The sequence below is a fragment of the Schistocerca nitens genome, chromosome 12, assembly GCF_023898315.1.
Source record: "Schistocerca nitens isolate TAMUIC-IGC-003100 chromosome 12, iqSchNite1.1, whole genome shotgun sequence".
In the NCBI taxonomy this organism is placed as follows: Eukaryota; Metazoa; Arthropoda; class Insecta; order Orthoptera; family Acrididae; genus Schistocerca; species Schistocerca nitens.
Window position 1 is genome coordinate 124357738 of NC_064625.1, and position 21815 is coordinate 124379552.

General features: G+C 45.4%; 1 protein-coding gene across 3 annotated transcripts in view; it reads left to right on the top strand.

Annotated features, from left to right (window-relative positions):
- The window catches only part of LOC126215056 (F-box/LRR-repeat protein 7-like), a 167851-nt gene that overhangs the window by 112838 nt on the left and 33198 nt on the right, over positions 1–21815 (top strand). For 2 of the 3 annotated variants that reach the window (XM_049941702.1, XM_049941704.1), the window contains one exon: positions 2651–2836. The exons of the other annotated variant lie outside the window; for it this stretch is intronic. In XM_049941702.1, the coding sequence (XP_049797659.1) occupies positions 2651–2836 (186 nt within the window). The remainder of the gene's footprint in view (positions 1–2650; positions 2837–21815) is intronic. 3 annotated transcript variants of the gene reach the window in all.

The following is a 21815-nucleotide window of genomic DNA, read 5'->3' on the forward strand; positions in this document are numbered from 1 at the left end:
CTCCATGAATTTTAATACCTACTCCGAATTTTTCTTTTGTTTCCTTTACTGCTTGCTCAATATAAAGATTGAATAACATCGGGGAGAGGCTACAACCCTGTCTCACTCCTTTCCCAACCACTGCTTCCCTTTCATGCCCCTCGACTCTTATAACTGCCATCTGGTTTCTGTACAAATTGTAAATAGCCTTTTGCTCCCTGTATTTTACCCCTGCTACCTTCAGAATTTGAAAGAGAGTATTCCAGTTAACGTTGTCAAAAGCTTTCTCTAAGTCTACAAATGCTAGAAACGTAGGTTTGCCTTTTCTTAATCTTTCTTCTAAGATAAGTCGTAAGGTTAGTATTGCCTCACGTGTTCCAACATTTCTACGGAATCCAAACTGATCTTCTCCGAGGTCCGCTTCTACCAGTTTTTCCATTCGTCTGTAAAGAATTCGCGTTAGTATTTTGCAGCTGTGACTTATTAAACTGATAGTTCGGTAATTTTCACATCTGTCAACACCTGCTTTCTTTGGTATTGGAATTATTATATTCTTCTTGAAGTCTGTGGGTATTTCGCCAGTCTCATACATCTTGCTCACCAGATGGTAGAGTTTTGTCATGACTGGCTCTCCCAAGGCCATCAGTAGTTCTAATGGAATGTTGTCTACTCCCGGGGCCTTGTTTCGACTCAGGTTTTTCAGTGCTCTGTCAAACTCTTCACGCAGTATCTTATCTCCCATTTCATCTTCATCTACATCCTCTTCCACTTCCATAATACTGTCCTCAAGTACATCGCCCTTGTATAAACCCTCTATATACTCCTTCCACCTTTCTGCCTTCCCTTCTTTGCTTAGAACTGGGTTGCCATCTGAGCTCTTGATATTCATACAAGTGGTTCTCTTCTCTCCAAAGGTCTCTTTAATTTTCCTGTAGGCAGTATCTATCTTACCCCTAGTGAGACAAGCCTCTACATCCTTACATTTGTCCTCTAGCCATCCCTGCTTAGCCATTTTGCACTTTCTGTCGATCTCATTTTTGAGACGTTTGTATTCCCTTTGGCCTGCTTCATTTACTGCATTTTTATATTTTCTCCTTTCATCAATTAAATTCAATATTTCTTCTGTTACCCAAGGATTTCTATTAGCCCTCGTCTTTTTACCTACTTGATCCTCTGCTGCCTTCACTACTTCATCCCTCAGAGCTACCCATTCTTCTTCTACTGTATTTCTTTCCCCCATTCCTGTCAATTGTTCCCTTATGCTCTCCCTGAAACTCTCTACAACCTCTGGTTCTTTCAGTTTATCCAGGTCCCATCTCCTTAAATTCCCACCTTTTTGCAGTTTCTTCAGTTTCAGTCTGCAGTTCATAACCAATAGATTGTGGTCAGAATCCACATCTGCCCCTGGAAATGTCTTACAATTTAAAACCTGGTTCCTAAATCTCTGTCTTACCATTATATAATCTATCTGATACCTATTAGTATCTCCAGGATTCTTCCAGGTATACAACCTTCTTTTATGATTCTTGAACCAAGTGTTAGCTATGATTAAGTTATGCTCTGTGCAAAATTCTACAAGGCGGCTTCCTCTTTCATTTCTTCCCCCCAATCCATATTCACCTACTATGTTTCCTTCTCTCCCTTTTCCTACTGACGAATTCCAGTCACCCATGACTATTAAATTTTCGTCTCCCTTCACTACCTGAATAATTTCTTTTATCTCGTCATACATTTCATCAATTTCTTCATCATCTGCAGAGCTAGTTGGCATATAAACTTGTACTACTGTAGTAGGCATGGGCTTTGTGTCTATCTTGGCCACAATAATGCGTTCACTATGCTGTTTGTAGTAGCTAACCCGCACTCCTATTTTTTTATTCATTATTAAACCTACTCCTGCATTACCCCTATTTGATTTTGTATTTATAACCCTGTAATCACCTGACCAAAAGTCTTGTTCCTCCTGCCACCGAACTTCACTAATTCCCACTATATCTAACTTTAACCTCTCCATTTCCCTTTTTAAATTTTCTAACCTACCTGCCCGATTAAGGGATCTGACATTCCACGCTCCGATCCGTAGAATGTTTATTGTGAATAGCAATGGTCCTATGACACTCCCCGACAGCGCACCTGAAATCTCTCTTGCTTCGGAAGACTTCTCTCCATTGAGAATGACATGCTGCATTCTGTTATCTAGGAACTCTTCAATCCAATCACACAATTGGTCTAATAGTCCATTTGTTCATTAAATGACTGAGGAACTGTATCGAACGCCTTGCGGAAGTCGAGAAACACGGCATCTACCTGGGAACCTGTGTGTATGGCCCTCTGGGTCTCGTGGACGAATAGCGCGAGCTGGGTTTCACACGATTGTCTTTTTCGAAACCCATGCTGATTCCTACAGAGTAGATTTCTAGTCTCCAGAAAAGTCATTATACTCTAACATAATACGTGTTCCAAACAACTGATCGATGTTAGAGATATAAGTCCATAGTTCTGCGCAACTGTTCGACATCCCTTCTTGAAAACATCGATGACATGTGCCCTTTTCCAATCCTTTGGAATGCTACGCTCTTCTAGAGACGTACGGTACACTGTTGCAATAGTATTGTTACATTCCATTCTGGATTTTCCATTGTTTAAAAAATGAAATGTCATTTGCCAACAGGTGTGTTGTGACTCTGCTGAAACAGCTCAACACTTCAGTTAGAAAACTGCGGCTACTCCATTACAATGTGCCACCCGAGATGGAGGCTGAGGTGTTCGAAGCTCTCGGTGATCTACACAATCTTCAAGAGCTGCGTGCTGAACGGGTGTCTCCACACACACCTCTAGTGATGTCTCTTGCATTTAAGTAAGCTACTTGTCAGTAATACTACACTCCTGGAAATGGAAAAAAGAACACATTGACACCGGTGTGTCAGACCCACCATACTTGCTCCGGACACTGCGAGAGGGCTGTACAAGCAATGATCACACGCACGGCACAGCGGACACACCAGGACCCGCGGTGTTGGCCGTCGAATGGCGCTAGCTGCGCAGCATTTGTGCACCGCCGCCGTCAGTGTCAGCCAGTTTGCCGTGGCATACGGAGCTCCATCGCAGTCTTTAACACTGGTAGCATGCCGCGACAGCGTGGACGTGAACCGTATGTGCAGTTGACGGACTTTGAGCGAGGGCATATAGTGGGCATGCGGGAGGCCGGGTGGACGTACCGCCGAATTGCTCAACACGTGGGGCGTGAGGTCTCCACAGTACATCGATGTTGTCGCCAGTGGTCGGCGGAAGGTGCACGTGCCCGTCGACCTGGGACCGGACCGCAGCGACACACGGATGCACGCCGAGACCGTAGGATCCTACGCAGTGCCATAGGGGACCGCACCGCCACTTCCCAGCAAATTAGGGACACTGTTGCTCCTGGGGTATCGGCGAGGACCATTCGCAACCGTCTCCATGAAGCTGGGCTACGGTCCCGCACACCGTTAGGCTGTCTTCCGCTCACGCCCCAACATCGTGCAGCCCGCCTCCAGTGGTGTCGCGACAGGCGTGAATGGAGGGACGAATGGAGACGTGTCGTCTTCAGCGATGAGAGTCGCTTCTGCCTTGGTGCCAATGATGGTCGTATGCGTGTTTGGCGCCGTGCAGGTGAGCGCCACAATCAGGACTGCATACGACCGAGGCACACAGGGCCAACACCCGGCATCATGGTGTGGGGAGCGATCTCCTACACTGGCCGTACACCACTGGTGATCGTCGAGGGGACACTGAATAGTGCACGGTACATCCAAACCGTCATCGAACCCAACGTTCTACCATTCCTAGACCGGCAAGGGAACTTGCTGTTCCAACAGGACAATGCACGTCCGCATGTATCCCGTGCCACCCAACGTGCTCTAGAAGGTGTAAGTCAACTACCCTGGCCAGCAAGATCTCCGGATCTGTCCCCCATTGAGCATGTTTGGGACTGGATGAAGCGTCGTCTCACGCGGTCTGCACGTCCAGCACGAACGCTGGTCCAACTGAGGCGCCAAGTGGAAATGGCATGGCAAGCCGTTCCACAGGACTACATCCAGCATCTCTACGATGGTCTCCATGGGAGAATAGCAGCCTGCATTGCTGCGAAAGGTGGATATACACTGTACTAGTGCCGACATTGTGCATGCTCTGTTGCCTGTGTCTATGTGCCTGTGGTTCTGTCAGTGTGATCATGTGATGTATCTGACCCCAGGAATGTGTCAATAAAGTTTCCCCTTCCTGGGACAATGAATTCACGGTGTTCTTATTTCAATTTCCAGGAGTGTATTTTAAGCATAAATCTCGTTAAGTATTTAGCACTGTTGCAGTATATATTCACAGAATTACATGCTCAGAGATGACCAGATATGGAGGCAAGGACTGTTTTCTATGTATGTATCGTATTCTGAAAAGCATTTGAGTCTGTACCGCACCTACACTTGTTACTGAAGGTACTACCACATGGGATATCAACAGAATTTGTGACCAGATTGAGTTTGCAACATGTTAGCTTAGGCAGATAGACATTGAGATAGATAGAAGTGACTTCAGGCATGGCACGGTAGTGTGTTGGGACACTTGCTGTTCAATTTGTGTATTAATGACTTCATGATGATGATGATGATGATGATGATGATGATGAAGTCCCATACTCCGTGACGGAACGTAGGGGACGATGTGGGAGACCCACACCGCTTTACTAGGCAAGGTCCTAGCGGACGTGGTTTGCCATTGCCTTCCTCCGAACGTGATGGGGAGGAATGATGATGATGATGATGATGATGATGATGATGATGATGACACAACAACACCCAGTCATCTTGAGGCAGGAAAAATCCATGACCCCGCCGGGAATCGAATCCGGGACCCCGTGCTCGGGAAGCGACAATATTAATAGTAATCTCACACGTTTTGCACATAATGCAGTTATCAGCACTGAAGTGACAAAAGTCACAGGATAGTGATTCGCACATTCTAGCGAGATCCTCTCCTGGGAATGGCGAATCTGTGGTAGAAATAAGTTGATAGAGGAGCAGGAGCATAAGATCTGTGCCCTCCAGGTGCAGTTACAATGGGCAAAGGAGTAACCAGATAGGTCGAGGAGGGTAAATGGTGGCGAGGAATGGGAACTGGCAGTTGGCAAGAAGGCAGCTAGGAACAGGTGGTGTTCAGACAGTTACACCTTGCGTATATGCAATAGATTTGACCAACTGATAGGGTTGAGTGGAGAGGAGCCTCTTTTAGCTGTACATGCAGGGAACATGCAGCAGTCCTCAGCAGTTAGGAGGCCTAGGTCAGTTGCAAAGCCCAACAGAAAGGAGAAGGTTCTGCTGCTAGGTAGTTCACATGGTAGACGTGTGGGCAAACAGTTCCAGGAAGTGTTGGGGAGTGAGTGCCAGGTCACCTGCATTGTGAAGCTTACCGTATTTACTCGAATCTAAGCCGCACCTGAAAAATGAGACTCGAAATAAAGGAAAAAAAAATTTCCCGAATCTAAGCCGCACGTGAAATTTGAGACTCGAAATTCAAGGGGAGAGAAAAGTTTTAGGCCGCACCTCTGGTCCATTGTAATATGAGACACAATTTAGGTCGAATGAATGACGATACAGCTACAGTAGTTTGGTTCGAGTCGTAAGCTTAGCAGTTAAGCTTTACCAGGTAGCCATTGCTATACGTCAGGCGCTCCGTCTGTATTTATACGGGTACCCTCCCTTTTTCACGTGCTTCATCTGGTTTGAATTGATTGCTTATTTTGCTTTGATCTGATAAGTGCCGTTTTCTTTGTTGTAGGTGTTTATGTCACTCTAAGCTAAAAATGCATTACTGTACTGTGTCATGCATTGTTTGTCGCATTCTGATAGTGAGTGTTTACGGCCTGTCGCCGCTCGCGGCATGGCTGTCTTTTGTGTGCGCTACTGCCACTTTTTTTTTTTTTAAAAAAAAGGAGAGAGAGAAAAAAATCGTCTCATTAGCGAAACAATGGCAAGAGACTGCTATTTGTTGTTACTTACACTGCTGCTTTCTTTGATAATGATCAACAAGAACCAAATAATAGACTGCATATGATAGAACATGTTTGGAACGAGAGTTAGGCGAAAATTTTTCTCCGTTTCAAAATCTTTGCGGCCGCTTCTTTAGTACATCAAATTCTGCACAGAAATTAGAGTCATCTTAGATTTAAAAATCTAGTCAGTTGCCATGCTTCATTTCTGACTGTATCACTATTAGGCATAAGAATAATACGAATATAAACATGACACGATACGTACATTCTTCTGCGTTTGCTGTTGTCTCACTCTAGTTTCGTAGTTTATTAGGCAGACAGGATTTAAACGAGATAGCAGCAAACACGAAAGAATACATGGCAAAATGTTTATATTCGTATTATTCTGATGGTGAAAAGAATAATGCATGTGATTCACATTTCATCAGGTTCCTATTAGCAACCATCTCTTCTCGCAGGTAGGAAAAAATTCAGAACGTAGAGTTGACCATATTGACAAACATCTCAAGCAGTCTTGCCAGTCGGATTTTCGTAGTACATTGAAATTCTGCTACATTTGAAGATGAGCAATACGGAATTTGTATTTACTTCGTTGGATAATGTATGAAAATGCAGTGGTCGAAACTCGGGACGGAGAAAAAAAAAAGCTCGTCTTCTACCTTTTTTTTAAATTTATTTACTGATGCAGAGGTTTTGGCGCCAGTATTTATCTTTGTGCCCACAAAGCATGCTTGTGTAGCGCTACATATATTCGACGGCAGAAGTTAGTTGTGGCGGCACCTATCGACATTTTTCAGAACTTCCGCTTGCTTTGTACTCGATTCTAAGCCGCAGGCGGTTTTTTGGATTACAAAAACCGGAAAAAAAGTGCGGCTTAGATTCGAGTAAATACGGTAGTGCAGGATTGGCTCAGGTGACTGACGGCATAGGGGAGTTATCTAGGAATTTTATGGAGGAGGATCAGGTAGCGATAGTGGGTGGAGCAGGGAACAGTCTCGATAGGGACGGGGAATGTAATGTAGATGGTGACCTGGCAAAGATAGCTACTCAAACAGGTGGCAATAATGTACATTTCGTGCAACTGTTTCAGTGTCATTATCGGCCTCATCTTAATGTGGCTGTTAGTCACTTTAACGTGGGGCTGGAGAGAGCACTGATGGCAGAGGTCGTGGGTCACATTTCAGTGGTGCCAGTTGGGTCTGTCAGTAGATCAGATTTTAATAGGCACGGCCTGCACCTCAGTAGGTACGGGAAGGGGAAGCCGGCAAAGCTTATAGACGGCAGTGTAGTGGGTGTGGTTGATGTTAGAGCTGCACCTTTTTTAGATTGAAGTCAGCTGGTAGGGCTCACCTTCAGAGGACATCACGTTTCCAAGTAGAGAAGGAATTAGCATATTTCATCAAAATGTAAGAGTTATTAGAGATAAAGTTAGTGAACTCCTTATACGAGGGCAGTTCAATAAGTAATGCAACACATTTTTTTTCTCGGCCAATTTTGGTTGAAAAAACCGGAAATTTCTTGTGGAATATTTTCAAACATTCCCGCTTCGTCTCGTATAGTTTCATTGACTTCCGACAGGTGGCAGCGCTGTACGGAGCTGTTAAAATGGCGTCTGTAACAGATGTGCGTTGCAAACAATGGGCAGTGATCGAGTTTCTTTTGGCGGAAAACCAGGGCATCTCAGATATTCATAGGCGCTTGCAGAATGTCTACGGTGATCTGGCAGTGGACAAAAGCACGGTGAGTCATTGGGCAAAGCGTGTGTCATCATCGCCGGAAGGTCGAGCAAGACTGTCTGATCTCCCGCGTGCGGGCCGACCGTGCACAGCTGTGACTCCTGCAATGGCGGAGTGTGCGAACACACTCGTTCGAGATGATCGACGGATCACCGTCAAACAACTCAGTGCTCAACTTGACATCTCTATTGGTAGTGCTGTCACAATTGTTCACCAGTTGGGATATTCAAAGGTTTGTTCCCACTGGGTCCCTCGTTGTCTAACCGAACACCATAAAGAGCAAAGGAGAACCATCTGTGCGGAATTGCTTGCTCGTCATGTGGCTGAGGGTGACAATTTCTTGTCGAAGATTGTTACAGGCGATGAAACATGGGTTCATCACTTCTAACCTGAAACAAAACGGCAATCAATGGAGTGGCGCCACACCCACTCCCCTACCAAGAAAAAGTTTAAAGCCATACCCTCAGCCGGTAAAGTCAGGGTTACAGTCTTCTGGGATGCTGAAGGGGTTAATCTGTTCGATGTCCTTCCCCACGGTCAAACGATCAACTCTGAAGTGTATTGTGCTAATCTTCAGAAATTGAAGAAACGACTTCAGCGTGTTCGTAGGCACAAAAATCAGAACGAACTTCTCCTACTTCATGACAACGCAAGACCTCACACAAGTCTTCACACCCGAGAGGAGCTCACAAAACTTCAGTGGACTGTTCTTCCTCATGCACCCTACAGCCCCGATCTCGCACCGTCGGATTTCCATATGTTTGGCCCAATGAAGGACGCAATCTGTGGGACGCACTACGCGGATGATGAAGAAGTTATTGATGCAGTACGACGTTGGCTCCGACATCGACCAGTGGAATGGTACCGTGCAGACACACAGGCCCTCATTTCAAGGTGGCGTAAGGCCGTAGCATTGAATGGAGATTACGTTGAAAAATAGTGTTGTGTAGCTAAAAGATTGGGGAATAACCTGGTGTATTTCAATGCTGAATAAAACAACCCCTGTTTCAGAAAAAAAAATGTGTTGCATTACTTATTGAACTGCCCTCGTAGATGTTGGTATATAAGAGCACCACTTAGACAATTTGACAATTCAGAGACTTCCTTCACCAGGATACAGATTCGCTGGCTGTTTTTCGAGGAGTTTCTTGGGGGTGGGGGAGTGCCCGTGTATGTAAAAAAAACAGTATTCCATTTGAATCCATAGATGTATCATGGCACTGCACTGCACTGAACAGATATTTGAATGTTGTGCAGCATTAGTTGAATTTAGTGACACTAAACTTTCTAATTGTTGTTGTTTATAGGTCTCCTAACTCTGACTTCAAGAGCATTTATGCTCAAGCTAGAGAGGGTTCTTGATTCACTTTGTAGGAAGTACCAGAAATTAGTTACATGTGGTGACTTCAATATTAATTTTGTGTACGATGGTGCAAGAAAAAGGATGTTAGTAGATCTCCCAAATTCGTACGATCTGACGCAGATTGTGTTTTTCCGACTAGGGTGCAGGGGAACAGTAGCACGACCGTAGACAATATTTTTATTCGTTCTTCATTACTAGATGGGTATTTTCTTAGTAAAAGGGTGAATGGCCTTTCAGACCATGATGCACAAATTTTAACACTAAAAGGCTTTTGTGCTAAAACAATTGTCATGTGTAATTACAAACTATGTAGGAAAGTTCATCCAACAGCAATAGGGAGTTTTTTAAACCTTATCAGGGAACAAGAGTGGCAGGATGTTTATAGTGCTGATAACATAGATGACAAATATAATGATATAATGCTTGCCTTAACACATTTCTCATGCGCTTTGAGAGTTGCTTTCCATTAGAACATTCTAAATGTTGTACTTGCAGTAAAAGTCAGCCTGGGTGGCTGACTAGTGGGATAAAGGTATCATGTAGAACAAAGTGGGAATTATGTCAAAATGTTAGAAGTGTCACAATCAAACCACAGTAGCTCATTACAAACAGTACTGTAAGGTGCTTAAAAATGTTATTAGGAAGCAAAGAATATGTGGTATGCAAATAGAATAGCTAATTCACAGGATAAAAATTAAAACTATATGGTCAGTTGTGGAGGAAGTGTCTGGTCAGCAGCACAAGGTTGACGATATAAAGTCAGTTCATAGTAAAAATATTTCTGTTACTGATAAATCAGATATACATACAGTATTTAACAATCATTTTCTGAGCACTGCTGGTGAATTAAATAAAAATTTCCTTTTTACAGAGAATCCTATAACACTCTTGGCAAATAATTCCTTTCTGAGATTGTATGAAATACTCCTCTGTGTTAGAGACAAGGGCGAGATTGAATCAATAGTTAAATCACTGAAGACTAAGGACTCTCATGGATTTGATGGAGTGTCTAGCAGAATATTAAAGTACTGTGCTGCACATGTTGGCTCTGTATTCAGCCATATTTGTAATTTTTTCTTTAGGAATGGTCAGTTTCCTGAACGATTAAAGTACTCAGTAGTAAAGTCGCTTTATAAAAAGGGACAAAGGGATAATGTAGACAATTTTAGACCTATTTCTATGCTATCAGTATTTGCTAAAGTTATTGAAAAGACTGTGTATGTAAGTATAATTTGATCATTTTATATCACATGATTTGCTATCAAATGTACAGTTCGGCTTTAGAAGTTGTTTAAAAACTGAATTCTTTCTTCTGTGAGGTACTGGGTGGGTTAAACAAATGGTTTTGAATACTAGGCATATTTTTTGATTTAACTAAGGCATTTGATTGTGTTGACCACATAATATTGCAGGGGAGTAGCTCACAATTGGTTCACCTCGTACTTTCACAACAGACAGCAAAAGGTCATTATTCACAATGTTGAGAATGGCTGTAATGTGGGGTCTGAGTGGGGTATGGTCAAGGGGGTGGGGGCTGCCCCAGGGATCATTGTTGGGGCCACTCCTGTTCCTTATTTATATGAATGATATGTCATCTAGTATTACGGGTAACTCTAAAATATTTCTGTTTCTGATGACACTAGCTTGGTAGTAGAGGATGTTGTGTGCAACATTGGCTAGGTTTCAAATAGTGCAGTTCCTACCATAAGTTCATGGCTTGTAGAAAATAAACTGACACTAAACCACAGTAAGACTCAGTTTTTATAGTTTCTAAAACACAATTAAACAAAACCTGACATTTTACTTTCACAGAATGGGCATATGATTAGTGAAACTGAACAGTTCAAATTTCTAGATATTCAGATAGATCCAGAATGAGATTTTCACTCTGCAGCAGAGTGTGCACTGATATGAAACTTCCTGGCAAATTAAAACTGTGTGCCGGACCGATACTCAAACTTGGGACCTTTGCCTTTCGCTTGCAAGTGCTCTACCATCTGAGCTACCCAAGCACGACTCACGCCCCGTCCTCACAGCTTTACTCCTTGCCAGTACCTCGTCTCCTACCTTCCAAACTTCACATAAGCTCTTCTTTACTTCTGCCAGTACCTCGTCTCCTACCTTCCAAACTTTACAGAAGCTCTCCTGCGCAGCTCTCCTCTCGCAGGAGAGCTTCTGTAAAGTTTGTAAGGTAGGAGACGAGGTACTGGCAGAAGTAAAGAAGAGCTTCTGTGAGGTTTGGAAGGTAGGAGACGAGGTACTGGCAGAAGTAAAGAAGAGCTTCTGTGAGGTTTGGAAGGTAGGAGACGAGGTACTGGCAAGGAGTAAAGCTGTGAGGACGGGGCGTGAGTCGTGCTTGGGTAGCTCAGATGGTAGAGCACTTGCAAGCGAAAGGCAAGGGTCCCAAGTTTGAGTATCGGTCCGGCACACAGTTTTAATCTGCCAGGAAGTTTCATTCAGATAAATAGTAAACTATCGTGGAAAGCCCACTTTCAGGATGTAATGCAGCCATTTTTACTATTTGAACGGTATCTGAAATGAGTGATTGTTCGACACGAAAACTAGTCTACTTTGCTTATTTTTATGTCATATGGTATTATGTTTTGGGGTAACTTTTCCCATTCTAAAAGAATATTTTTTGGCTCAGAAACAGGTGGTTCGAGCAATAAGTGGTGTTAGTTCATGAATATATATATATATGAATATATAAAAAGAGCAGCTTTCACTCAGTTAATACTCGGCAGAAATAAAACCAGCGGCGTTTGGATCGGACTTCCTTAACTCTTGTGCAGAAAGGTGTGCAGTATACTGCTGCATCTATTTTAAATAAACTATCATTCAAATTCCAAAATCTTAGCAGTAATCCACTCACTTTCAAATCGAAAATGAAGAGTTTCCTCATGGGTCACTCCTTCCATGCTGTCGGGGAGTTCCTTGAAAAATGAAGCTGATTCTTCTTGTATTGTTGATTGTGTTTACTTAAACTTACGGACAGACTTTTTTGGGTTTTGTGTACCGACACGTTCCGTGACCTTGGAGATTTGCTCCTCAATTTGGTCCTACAGAACTTGATGTGTTAATAAAAAAAAATAAAATCAAGCAATGGAAAATCCAGGATGGAATGTAACAATACCGGAGAAGGAAAGTTGCTACTCACCATATGGCGGAGATGCTGAGTCGCGATAGGCACAACAAAAAGATTCGCACAATCATAGCTTTCGGCCATTAAGGCCTTTGTCAGCAGCACACACGTGTGTGTGTGTGTGTGTGTGTGTGTGTGTGTGTGTGTTTACTGCTGACAAAGGCCTTAATGGCCGAAAGCTATGATTGTGTGAATCTATTGGTTGTGCCTATCGCGACTCAGCATCTTCGCTATATGGTGAGTAGCAACTTTCCCTCTCCAATATTGTAAAATAAATAAAATATACAGATGGTGGCAGTGTCGCATACACAAGATATAAAAGGGCAGTGCATTGGCAGAGCTGTCATTTGTACTAAGGTGATTTGTGTGAAATCTGATGTGACTACGGTCGCACGATGGGAATTAAGACTTTCAGTGCAGAATGGTAGTTGGAGCTAGACTTGTGGGACATTTCTGTTTAGAAATTGTTAGGGAATTCAATATTCCGTGATCCACAGTGTTGAGAATGTGCCAAGAATACCAAATTTCAGACATCACTTTATTATGCAACAGCCTCTCCCAAGATCATTATGGACTGTCCAATAACACCTTTTTTATATACATTCGTGTGTTTATCGTACGATTCAGTGCTTCCTAGGGCCTTTTATTTATATTTTTATAGGTATCGTTCAGTTCAGTTTGGCCAAAAACCTATTCTTGTTTGTAAGTACATATAGAATATTCTGGAATGACAGACATTCTTGTGATTGTTAATACACTCCTGGAAATGGAAAAAAGAACACATTGACACCGGTGTGTCAGACCCACCATATTTGCTCCGGACACTGCGAGAGGGCTGTACAAGCAATGATCACACGCACGGCACAGCGGACACACCAGGAACCGCGGTGTTGGCCGTCGAATGGCGCTAGCTGCGCAGCATTTGTGCACCGCCGCCGTCAGTGTCAGCCAGTTTGCCGTGGCATACGGAGCTCCATCGTAGTCTTTAACACTGGTAGCATGCCGCAACAGCGTGGACGTGAACCGTATGTGCAGTTGACGGACTTTGAGCGAGCGCATATAGTGGGCATGCGGGAGGCCGGGTGGACGTACCGCCAAATTGCTCAACACGTGGGGCGTGAGGTCTCCACAGTACATCGATGTTGTCGCCAGTGGTCGGCGGAAGGTGCACGTGCCCGTCGACCTGGGACCGGACCGCAGCGACGCACGGATGCACGCCAAGACCGTAGGATCCTACGCAGTGCCGTGGGGGACCGCACCGCCACTTCCCAGCAAATTAGGGACACTGTTGCTCCTGGGGTATCGGCGAGGACCATTCGCAACCGTCTCCATGAAGCTGGGCTACGGTCCCGCACACCGTTAGGCTGTCTTCCGCTCACGCCCCAACATCGTGCAGCCCGCCTCCAGTGGTGTCGCGACAGGCGTGAATGGAGGGACGAATGGAGACGTGTCGTCTTCAGCGATGAGAGTCGCTTCTGCCTTGGTGCCAATGATGGTCGTATGCGTGTTTGGCGCCGTGCAGGTGAGCGCCACAATCAGGACTGCATACGACCGAGGCACACAGGGCCAACACCCGGCATCATGGTGTGGGGAACGATCTGCTACACTGGCCGTACACCACTGGTGATCGTCGAGGGGATACTGAATAAAGCACGGTACATCCAAACCGTCATCGAACCCATCGTTCTACCATTCCTAGACCGGCAAGGGAACTTGCTGTTCCAACAGGACAATGCACGTCCGCATGTATCCCGTGCCACCCAACGTGCTCTAGAAGGTGTAAGTCAACTACCCTGGCCAGCAAGATCTCCGGATCTGTCCCCCATTGAGCATGTTTGGGACTGGATGAAGCGTCGTCTCACGCGGTCTGCACGTCCAGCATGAACGCTGGTCCAACTGAGGCGCCAGGTGGAAATGGCATGGCAAGCCGTTCCACAGGACTACATCCAGCATCTCTACGATCATCTCCATGGGAGAATAGCAGCCTGCATTGCTGCGAAAGGTGGATATACACTGTACTAGTGCCGACATTGTGCATGCTCTGTTGCCTGTGTCTATGTGCCTGTGGTTCTGTCAGTGTGATCATGTGATGTATCTGACCCCAGGAATGTGTCAATAAAGTTTCCCCTTCCTGGGACAATGAATTCACGGTGTTCTTATTTCAATTTCCAGGAGTGTATATTGTTGTCATTAACAAAAATACTGTCAGAGACAGCATAGGACCTGGAAGAGCAGTTGAACGGAATAGACAGTGTCCTGTAAGGAGGATATAAGATGAACATCAACAAATGCAAAACGAGGATAATGGAATGTAGTCGAATTAAGTCGGGTGATGCTGAAGGAATTAGATTATGAAATGAGACACTTAAAGTAGTAAAGGAGTTTTGCTATTTGGGGAGCAAAATAACTGATGATGGTCGAAGTAGAGAGGATATAAAATGTAGACTGGCAATGGCAAAGAAAGCGATTCTGAGGAAGAGAAATTTGTTAACATCGAGTATAGATTTAAGTGGCAGGAAGTCGTTTCTGAAAGTATTTGTATGGAGTGTAGCCATGTATGGAAGTGAAACGTGGACGATAAATAGTTTAGACAAGAAGAGAATAGAAGCTTTCGAAATTCGGTGCTACAGAAGAATGCTGAAGATTAGATGGGTAGATCATATAAATAATGAGGAGGTATTGAATAGAATTGGGGAGAAGAGAAATCTGTGGCGCAACTTGACTAGAAGAAGGGATCAGTTGGTAGGACATATTCTGAGGCATCAAGGGATCACCAATTTGGTATTGGAGGGCAGCACGGAGGGTAAAAATTGTAGAGGGAGACCAAGAGATGAATACACCAAGCAGATTCAGAAGGATGTAGGTTGCAGTAGGTACTGGGAGATGAAGTAGTTTGCACAGGATAGAGTAGCATGGAGAGCTGCATCAAACCAGTCTCTGGACTGAAGACCACAACAACAACATGGGGATTCACTAAGAGTGATGGAACATTAAGAAAAAGGTTAGAGAATAAAGGATGGACATACTAATGTTTGTGAGCAGACCACCATTGGAATGCAAGAGGGGTAGATTGAGTAACTAATGTAGTAGTATGTCATGTGAGAAAAGAACTTTGTGATACAATTTGACTAAAATAAGGGACAGGTTGCGAGGACAAGCCCTAGGGGTTTCAAGGAACAATAAATTTTGCAATGCAAAGGAGTGTGGGGAGTAGAAATTGTAGAGGCAGATGAGACACAAATTCAGTAAGCAGCTTCAAGTAGATGTCGGTTGCTGTGGTTGTGCAGATGTGAAGGACTTGCAAAGAGTAGACTAATATGAAGAAGCACACCAAGCCAGTCTTCAGACTGCTCTGTAAGAGTTCTGTTCAAAAAATTCTAGAACTTTTCCATAAAATTTTTCTACATTTACACTACTGATCATTAAAATTGCTACACCACAAAGATGACTTTGCTACAGATGTGAAATTTAACTGACAGGAAGAAGATGCTCTGATATGCAAATGATTAGCTTTTCAGAGCATTCACACAAGGTTGGCGCCGGTGGCAACACCTACAACGTGCTGACATGAGGAAAGTTTCCAACCGATTTCTCATACACAAACAGCAGTTGACCGGCGTTGCCTGGTGTAACGTTGTTGTGATGCCTCATGTAACGAGGAGAAGTGCGTACCATCATGTTTCCGACTTTGATAAAGGTCGGATTGTAGCCTATTGCGATTGCGGTTTATCGTATCGCGACATTGCTGCTCGCGTTGGTCGAGATCCAGTGACTAGTTTGCAGATTCAGGAGGGTAATACGGAACGCAGTGCTGGATCCCAATGGCCTCGTATCACTAGCAGTCGAGATGACAGACATCTTATCCACATGGTTGTAACGGATCGTGCAGCCGTGTCTCAATCCCTGAGTCAACAGACGGGGACATTTGCAAGACGACAACCATCTGCACGAACAGTTCGACGACGTTTGCAGCAGCTTGGACTATCAGCTCGGAGACCATGGCTGCGGTTACCCTTGACGCTGCATCACAGACGGGAGTGCCTGCGATGGTGTACTCAACGACAAACCTGGGTGCACGAATGGCAAAACGTCATTTTTTCGGATGAATCCAGGTTCTATTTACAGCATCATGATGGTCGCATCCATGTTTGGCGACATAGCAGTGAACACACATTGGATGCGTGTATTCGTCATCGCCATACTGGCGTATCACCCGGCGTGATGGTATGGGGTGCCATCGGTTACACGTCTCGGTCACCTCTTGTTCACATTGAAGACACTTTCCACAGTGGATGTTACATTTCAGATGTGTTATGACCCTTGGCTCTACCCTTCATTTGATCCCTGCGAAACCCTACATTTCGGCAGGATAATGCACGACCGCATGTTGCAGGTCCTGTACGGGCCTTTCTGGATACAGAAAATGTTTGACTGCTGCCCTGACCAGCACATTCTCCGGATCAGATCTCTCACCAATTGAAAACGTCTGGTCAATGGTGGTCGAGCAACTGGCTCGTCACAATACGTCAGTCACTACTCTTGATGAACTGTGGTATCGTGTTGAAGCTGTATGGGCAGCTGTACCTGTACATGGCATCCAAGCTCTGTTTCACTCAATGCCCAGGCATATTAAGGCCGTTATTATGGCTAGAGGTGGTTGTTCTGGGTACTAATTTCTCAGGATCTATGCACCGAAATTGCATTTCCTCTTGGTGTAGCAGTTTTAATGGCCAGTAGTGTACCTTCTACTTACTGTGTACGGCCTCCTTCGAAATACTGTCCTCAGCAATTTATGTACTGCTCCTGACACTGTGTCCACTTCCGGAAGTAGTCTCCGTACACCTCTTGTCGGATTGCGCAAAGCGCTGTCTGCAAATTATTTTTATCTTGTCTATTGTTGCAAATGGCGGTCCTTTCGACGCATTTTGAACTTTGGAAATAAACAAAAATGTCCACAGGGGCCAGGTCTGGAGAGTACGGAGGATGAGGCAGCACAACGGTTTTGCTTTTTGTGCAACAGTCACACACCAACTGGGACAAATGCGTGGCTGTGTTATCGTGATGTGAGGGCCATGAATTGTCTCACCACATTTCAGGCTGTTTCCTTCTCACATTTTCTTGCAGGTGTTGCAACATGATAGTAACATCGATAAACAGTTTGTCCCTGTGGCGTGAATTCGTGATGAACTAATCCTCCAAAGCAGGGCTTTGACATTTGATTTCACCTGATGAGTTTTAATTTCTTTCTCTCCCTTTTTTTCCTCCTCCTTTTTTTTCTCCTTCTTCTTTGGAGAACCTTCCCTGACCCATTGTGAAGGTTGAACCTCTGTCTCAACATCATAACCACAGACCCACATCCCACCACCAGTTATGATTATCTTCAGGAACAACTCATTCTCATTTGTGTAATCCAAAAGTTCTTCACACATTGCGAGGCGAAGGTATTTCTGGTCTCGATTCGTGAGCTGTGGGACGAACTTGGTGGCAACGTGATGCATTCCAAGATGCTGTGTCAGGATTTTATGAGACGATCAAGTGGAAATGTTAAATTCTTCTGCAATCTTCGATTGGCATGCACAATTTTGCTGACATTCCTGACATGGGCATTATTAGTAGGTGTCAAAGGGCGTCCTCAATGAGGGTCTTCTTTAATTTCCATCTGGTCATTTTTAAACTGCGTGAACCATTCGTAAGACCGAATATGACTTGAGTACTCATCACTGTAGGCTTTCCGCATCATTAGGTGTGTCTCTGTAAAGGTTTTCTTGAGTTTCATACAAAATTGGATACAGGTACGTTGCTCCTCTAACTCTGCCATCTCGAAATTCTCAAACTGCGTGACTCGACGTTCTATTCACCACAGCACTGAACTATAACTGACATACAACAATGAAACTTCTGGCAGCTACACATTAAACACAAGCATGTGCAGGGATGCTAACCACATTTTGCTCCAACACACCATTGGCACTAAATTACAAGTGTTCTGGAATTTTTTGAACAGGCCTCATACATCAAGAACAAAGAGAACAAAAGGAAGAAAAGAGAAGGAAGAGAATGCAGTTAGCAGTCCACGTATGAAGGCAGGAACTGTAATAGCGATAGTTTTTGTTGTTGTTGTTGTTGTTGTTTTCTTCAGCCCAAAGACTGGCTTGATGCAGCTCTCCATGCTAATCTAGTCTTTTTTTTTTAGTAGCAGCTAATAGACAAAAGATAATCTGGGACAAAGTTTTACAGTCTTCAGAGTAGTCAACAGAATTGTGTAGAAGCTGTTGTTAGCGGTGTGATGATTGTGGTATAGTTTTAGTCATATTACTTGTGTTGACAGTTTGGATGGTGCAGCCTGTGTCTGATGAGTCTCTATAACAGTTCTGCAGTTAATACCATGAAGTGGTTCCTTCATCTTAGGAATCAAGTTAGTCACAATGGCTGCAGTTCAGGGAGTACAACTGTTGTCAGAGGACTTCCTAGCACCGCCGATCAAATAAATTGGTCTCATATTTACTGGATGAGTTCTACAGAAAGGATCACCACTTTTCTGAAAGCTGGTCATGAGTTGTCTTCCAAAAATTGAACGGCAGTACAGTGCATTGCCTACGTGCTATTGGGGAATGGTATACATCAGGATTAAACTCTAACAGTCCCACACGACATCCACTGTAATGTTCACATTGCCGAGATTCTGACAAACTTTCGATCGTCGTGATGACCTGTAATGACACTATTGATTTGTACTGTTTTCAGATGCAGCTCGTAAGGTTTGGCCCATGTCTCATTCAGTGCAATGATTGGAAGTAAGTAAGAAAGCCTCTCCTTCATGAAACTTCCTGGCAGATTAAAACTGTGTGCTGGACCGAAACTCGAACTCAGGGCCTTTGTTTTTCGCGGGCAAGTGCTCTACCAACTGAGCTACCCAAGCACGACTCACGACCTGCATCCTCACAGCTTCAATTCTGCCACCTTGTGAAAGGCAAAGGTCACGAGTTCGAGTCTCGGTCGGGCACACAATTTTAATCTGCCAGGAAGTTTCATATCAGCGCACACTCCGCTGCAGAGTGAAAATCTCATTCTGAGACCTCTCCTTCATGTTTGTAGCATTCCAGGAGGATATAAGCAGCATCTCTTCACAGCTTTCACATCCAGACACTGTAGCAAGGATGGTGCGCAATTACCGAGTACTGCCACAGTTGAAGTAAGGAACACAGCTATTAACGGCATGTGTAGTTCTGTATAAGAACCTGAAGACTGTCCACAGTCATTAAGAATAGCATAAACAAATCTGCTAATGTGTAAACAGTTCCCAGTGCATATCTGAGCAATGTCTGTAGTGCAACACATTCTGCCACGTCGGGCTCTGAGTGGTGCGACGACTGGCATTACGGTGCCGTGGTGCCAAGATGGCACGACGAGAAGGTGGTGCAGTGGAGACAGAATAGTGGGGTGAGTCATCTGTAGGGCAGTAAGGGATGATATGTCGAGCTCGCAGCTCAGTGGAGTGAGTCTTGTTACGTTGTCTTAACGTGCAGACGCCAATGCACGGAGAGGTCTAGATGAAATGGGAGGTCTAGATGACTCGATGCAGAGATGAAGTGGTGCAAAAACAGAATGGTGCGGAGGCTGCGAGGCACGGAGTCAGCACAGTGCGGTGATAGCTCGAAGTGGAGGCACCGCAGCATAGAGACGGCTCGATGTCGGGTACGGCTCGATGTCGGGTACGGCTCGATGTCGGGTACGGCTCGATGTCGGGTACGGCTCGATGTCGGGTACGGCTCGATGTCGGGTACGGCTCGATGTCGGGTACGGCTCGATGTCGGGGACGGCTCGATGTCGGGGACGGCTCGATGTCGGGGACGGCTCGATGTCGGGGACGGCTCGATGTCGGGGACGGCTCGATGTCGGGGACGGCTCGATGTCGGGGACGGCTCGATGTCGGGGACGGCTCGATGTCGGGGACGGCTCGATGTCGGGGACGGCTCGATGTCGGGGACGGCTCGATGTCGGGGACGGCTCGATGTCGGGGACGGCTCGATGTCGGGGACGGCTCGATGTCGGGGACGGCTCGATGTCGGGGACGGCTCGATGTCGGGGACGGCTCGATGTCGGGGACGGCTCGATGTCGGGGACGGCTCGATGTCGGGGACGGCTCGATGTCGGGGACGGCTCGATGTCGGGGACGGCTCGATGTCGGGGACGGCTCGATGTCGGGGACGGCTCGATGTCGGGGACGGCTCGATGTCGGGGACGGCTCGATGTCGGGGACGGCTCGATGTCGGGGACGGCTCGATGTCGGGGACGGCTCAATGGGGAGATGGCACCATTCGGAGGGAACTCGACCTCGGTACGGTGACGGCTCGATACGGAGTTGTGTCGGTGCAGAATGGCAATGTAGGTGTGAGTGTCTGGGCCAGTCTCGGTGAAGTTCCAACTGGTGGGCTGTGAAGTGCAGCCATCTTCTGGCTCAGAACTGAGCACATTGTACTGCTGCCTGCTGGAGGATTTCTGTATGCCAAGTACAGGATACCCGTGGGAGAATGGCGATCACTTGACCCGCTGAGCAGACTGGTCCCACGGTAGCAGTGCCACTGTTTTTCGAGGTGCACGCTTCTCGGAAATGTGGTTGGTGGCACCTGCAACGATTTTTGTGCAAGCAGATTGTTCATAAGGGATACCGCATTTACGACACAGTATGCCGCACGAATTTGTAAATACTCAACAGAGGAATGCTTGAGAACTGAGGGTAAGGAAGCCCCTAGGATGCAGGCATTGTGCCAGAGGTAGCCCGTGGCTGGCTAAATATAACAGCAGCTATTTCTGGATTTCTGCCAAATCGTGTGGGATCCACTGTGATCGAACTTTTCTCGTGCCTAGACACTCTTTCAGAATGTGAAATGTTGTTGTATGTGTTAATCCTATCTCTCGGGCCATCTCACAAATTCTCGGTGTCAGTTACTGATGAGCAACGCAGTAAGAGTAGACAGTACTTCACTTATACGCGTACAACCTGGTCGACGAATGTCTGCCACATTTTTGGCCTACCCCATTGGAACCTTTCACCCCGACTTCTGTAAAGGGATGCGGATGCCTCGCAAGACTCTCGATCACTTCAGTGGAACTGTATTGCTGTACAATCAGTTTGTGTCCAGTTCAGTTGTTTTTCATAGTGACACCACTACATCAAACCGTCCACTAAATGAGGCTCCATCATTCTTATAACTAAACACGTGCATGGTGGTGATCGGATGATTCCCTTTGTGCTGAGGTGAGGTTGGTGTACGTAACTATCGTGTGGTATTTGCAACATAATTTGATTTGTCGTGTCTTGTCTCTGCTACAGTATTGCATCTCTACAGCAGTGTACTATTAAAGTTCTAACCTTTGTACCTCCATTTAACAAGAGAGTTGAATCCTCATGTGGGGCACACCATAGACCTACTGTCTGTCAGAAGAGAGGAAATGACAAAATATGCAGAATTCTAAGTTCAACATTATCGAACAGTGAACTGTGTGTGTGTGTGTGTGGGGGGGGGGGGGGGGGGGGGCGTGTGTGTGTCTGCAGAAGTGGACATTTAGAAT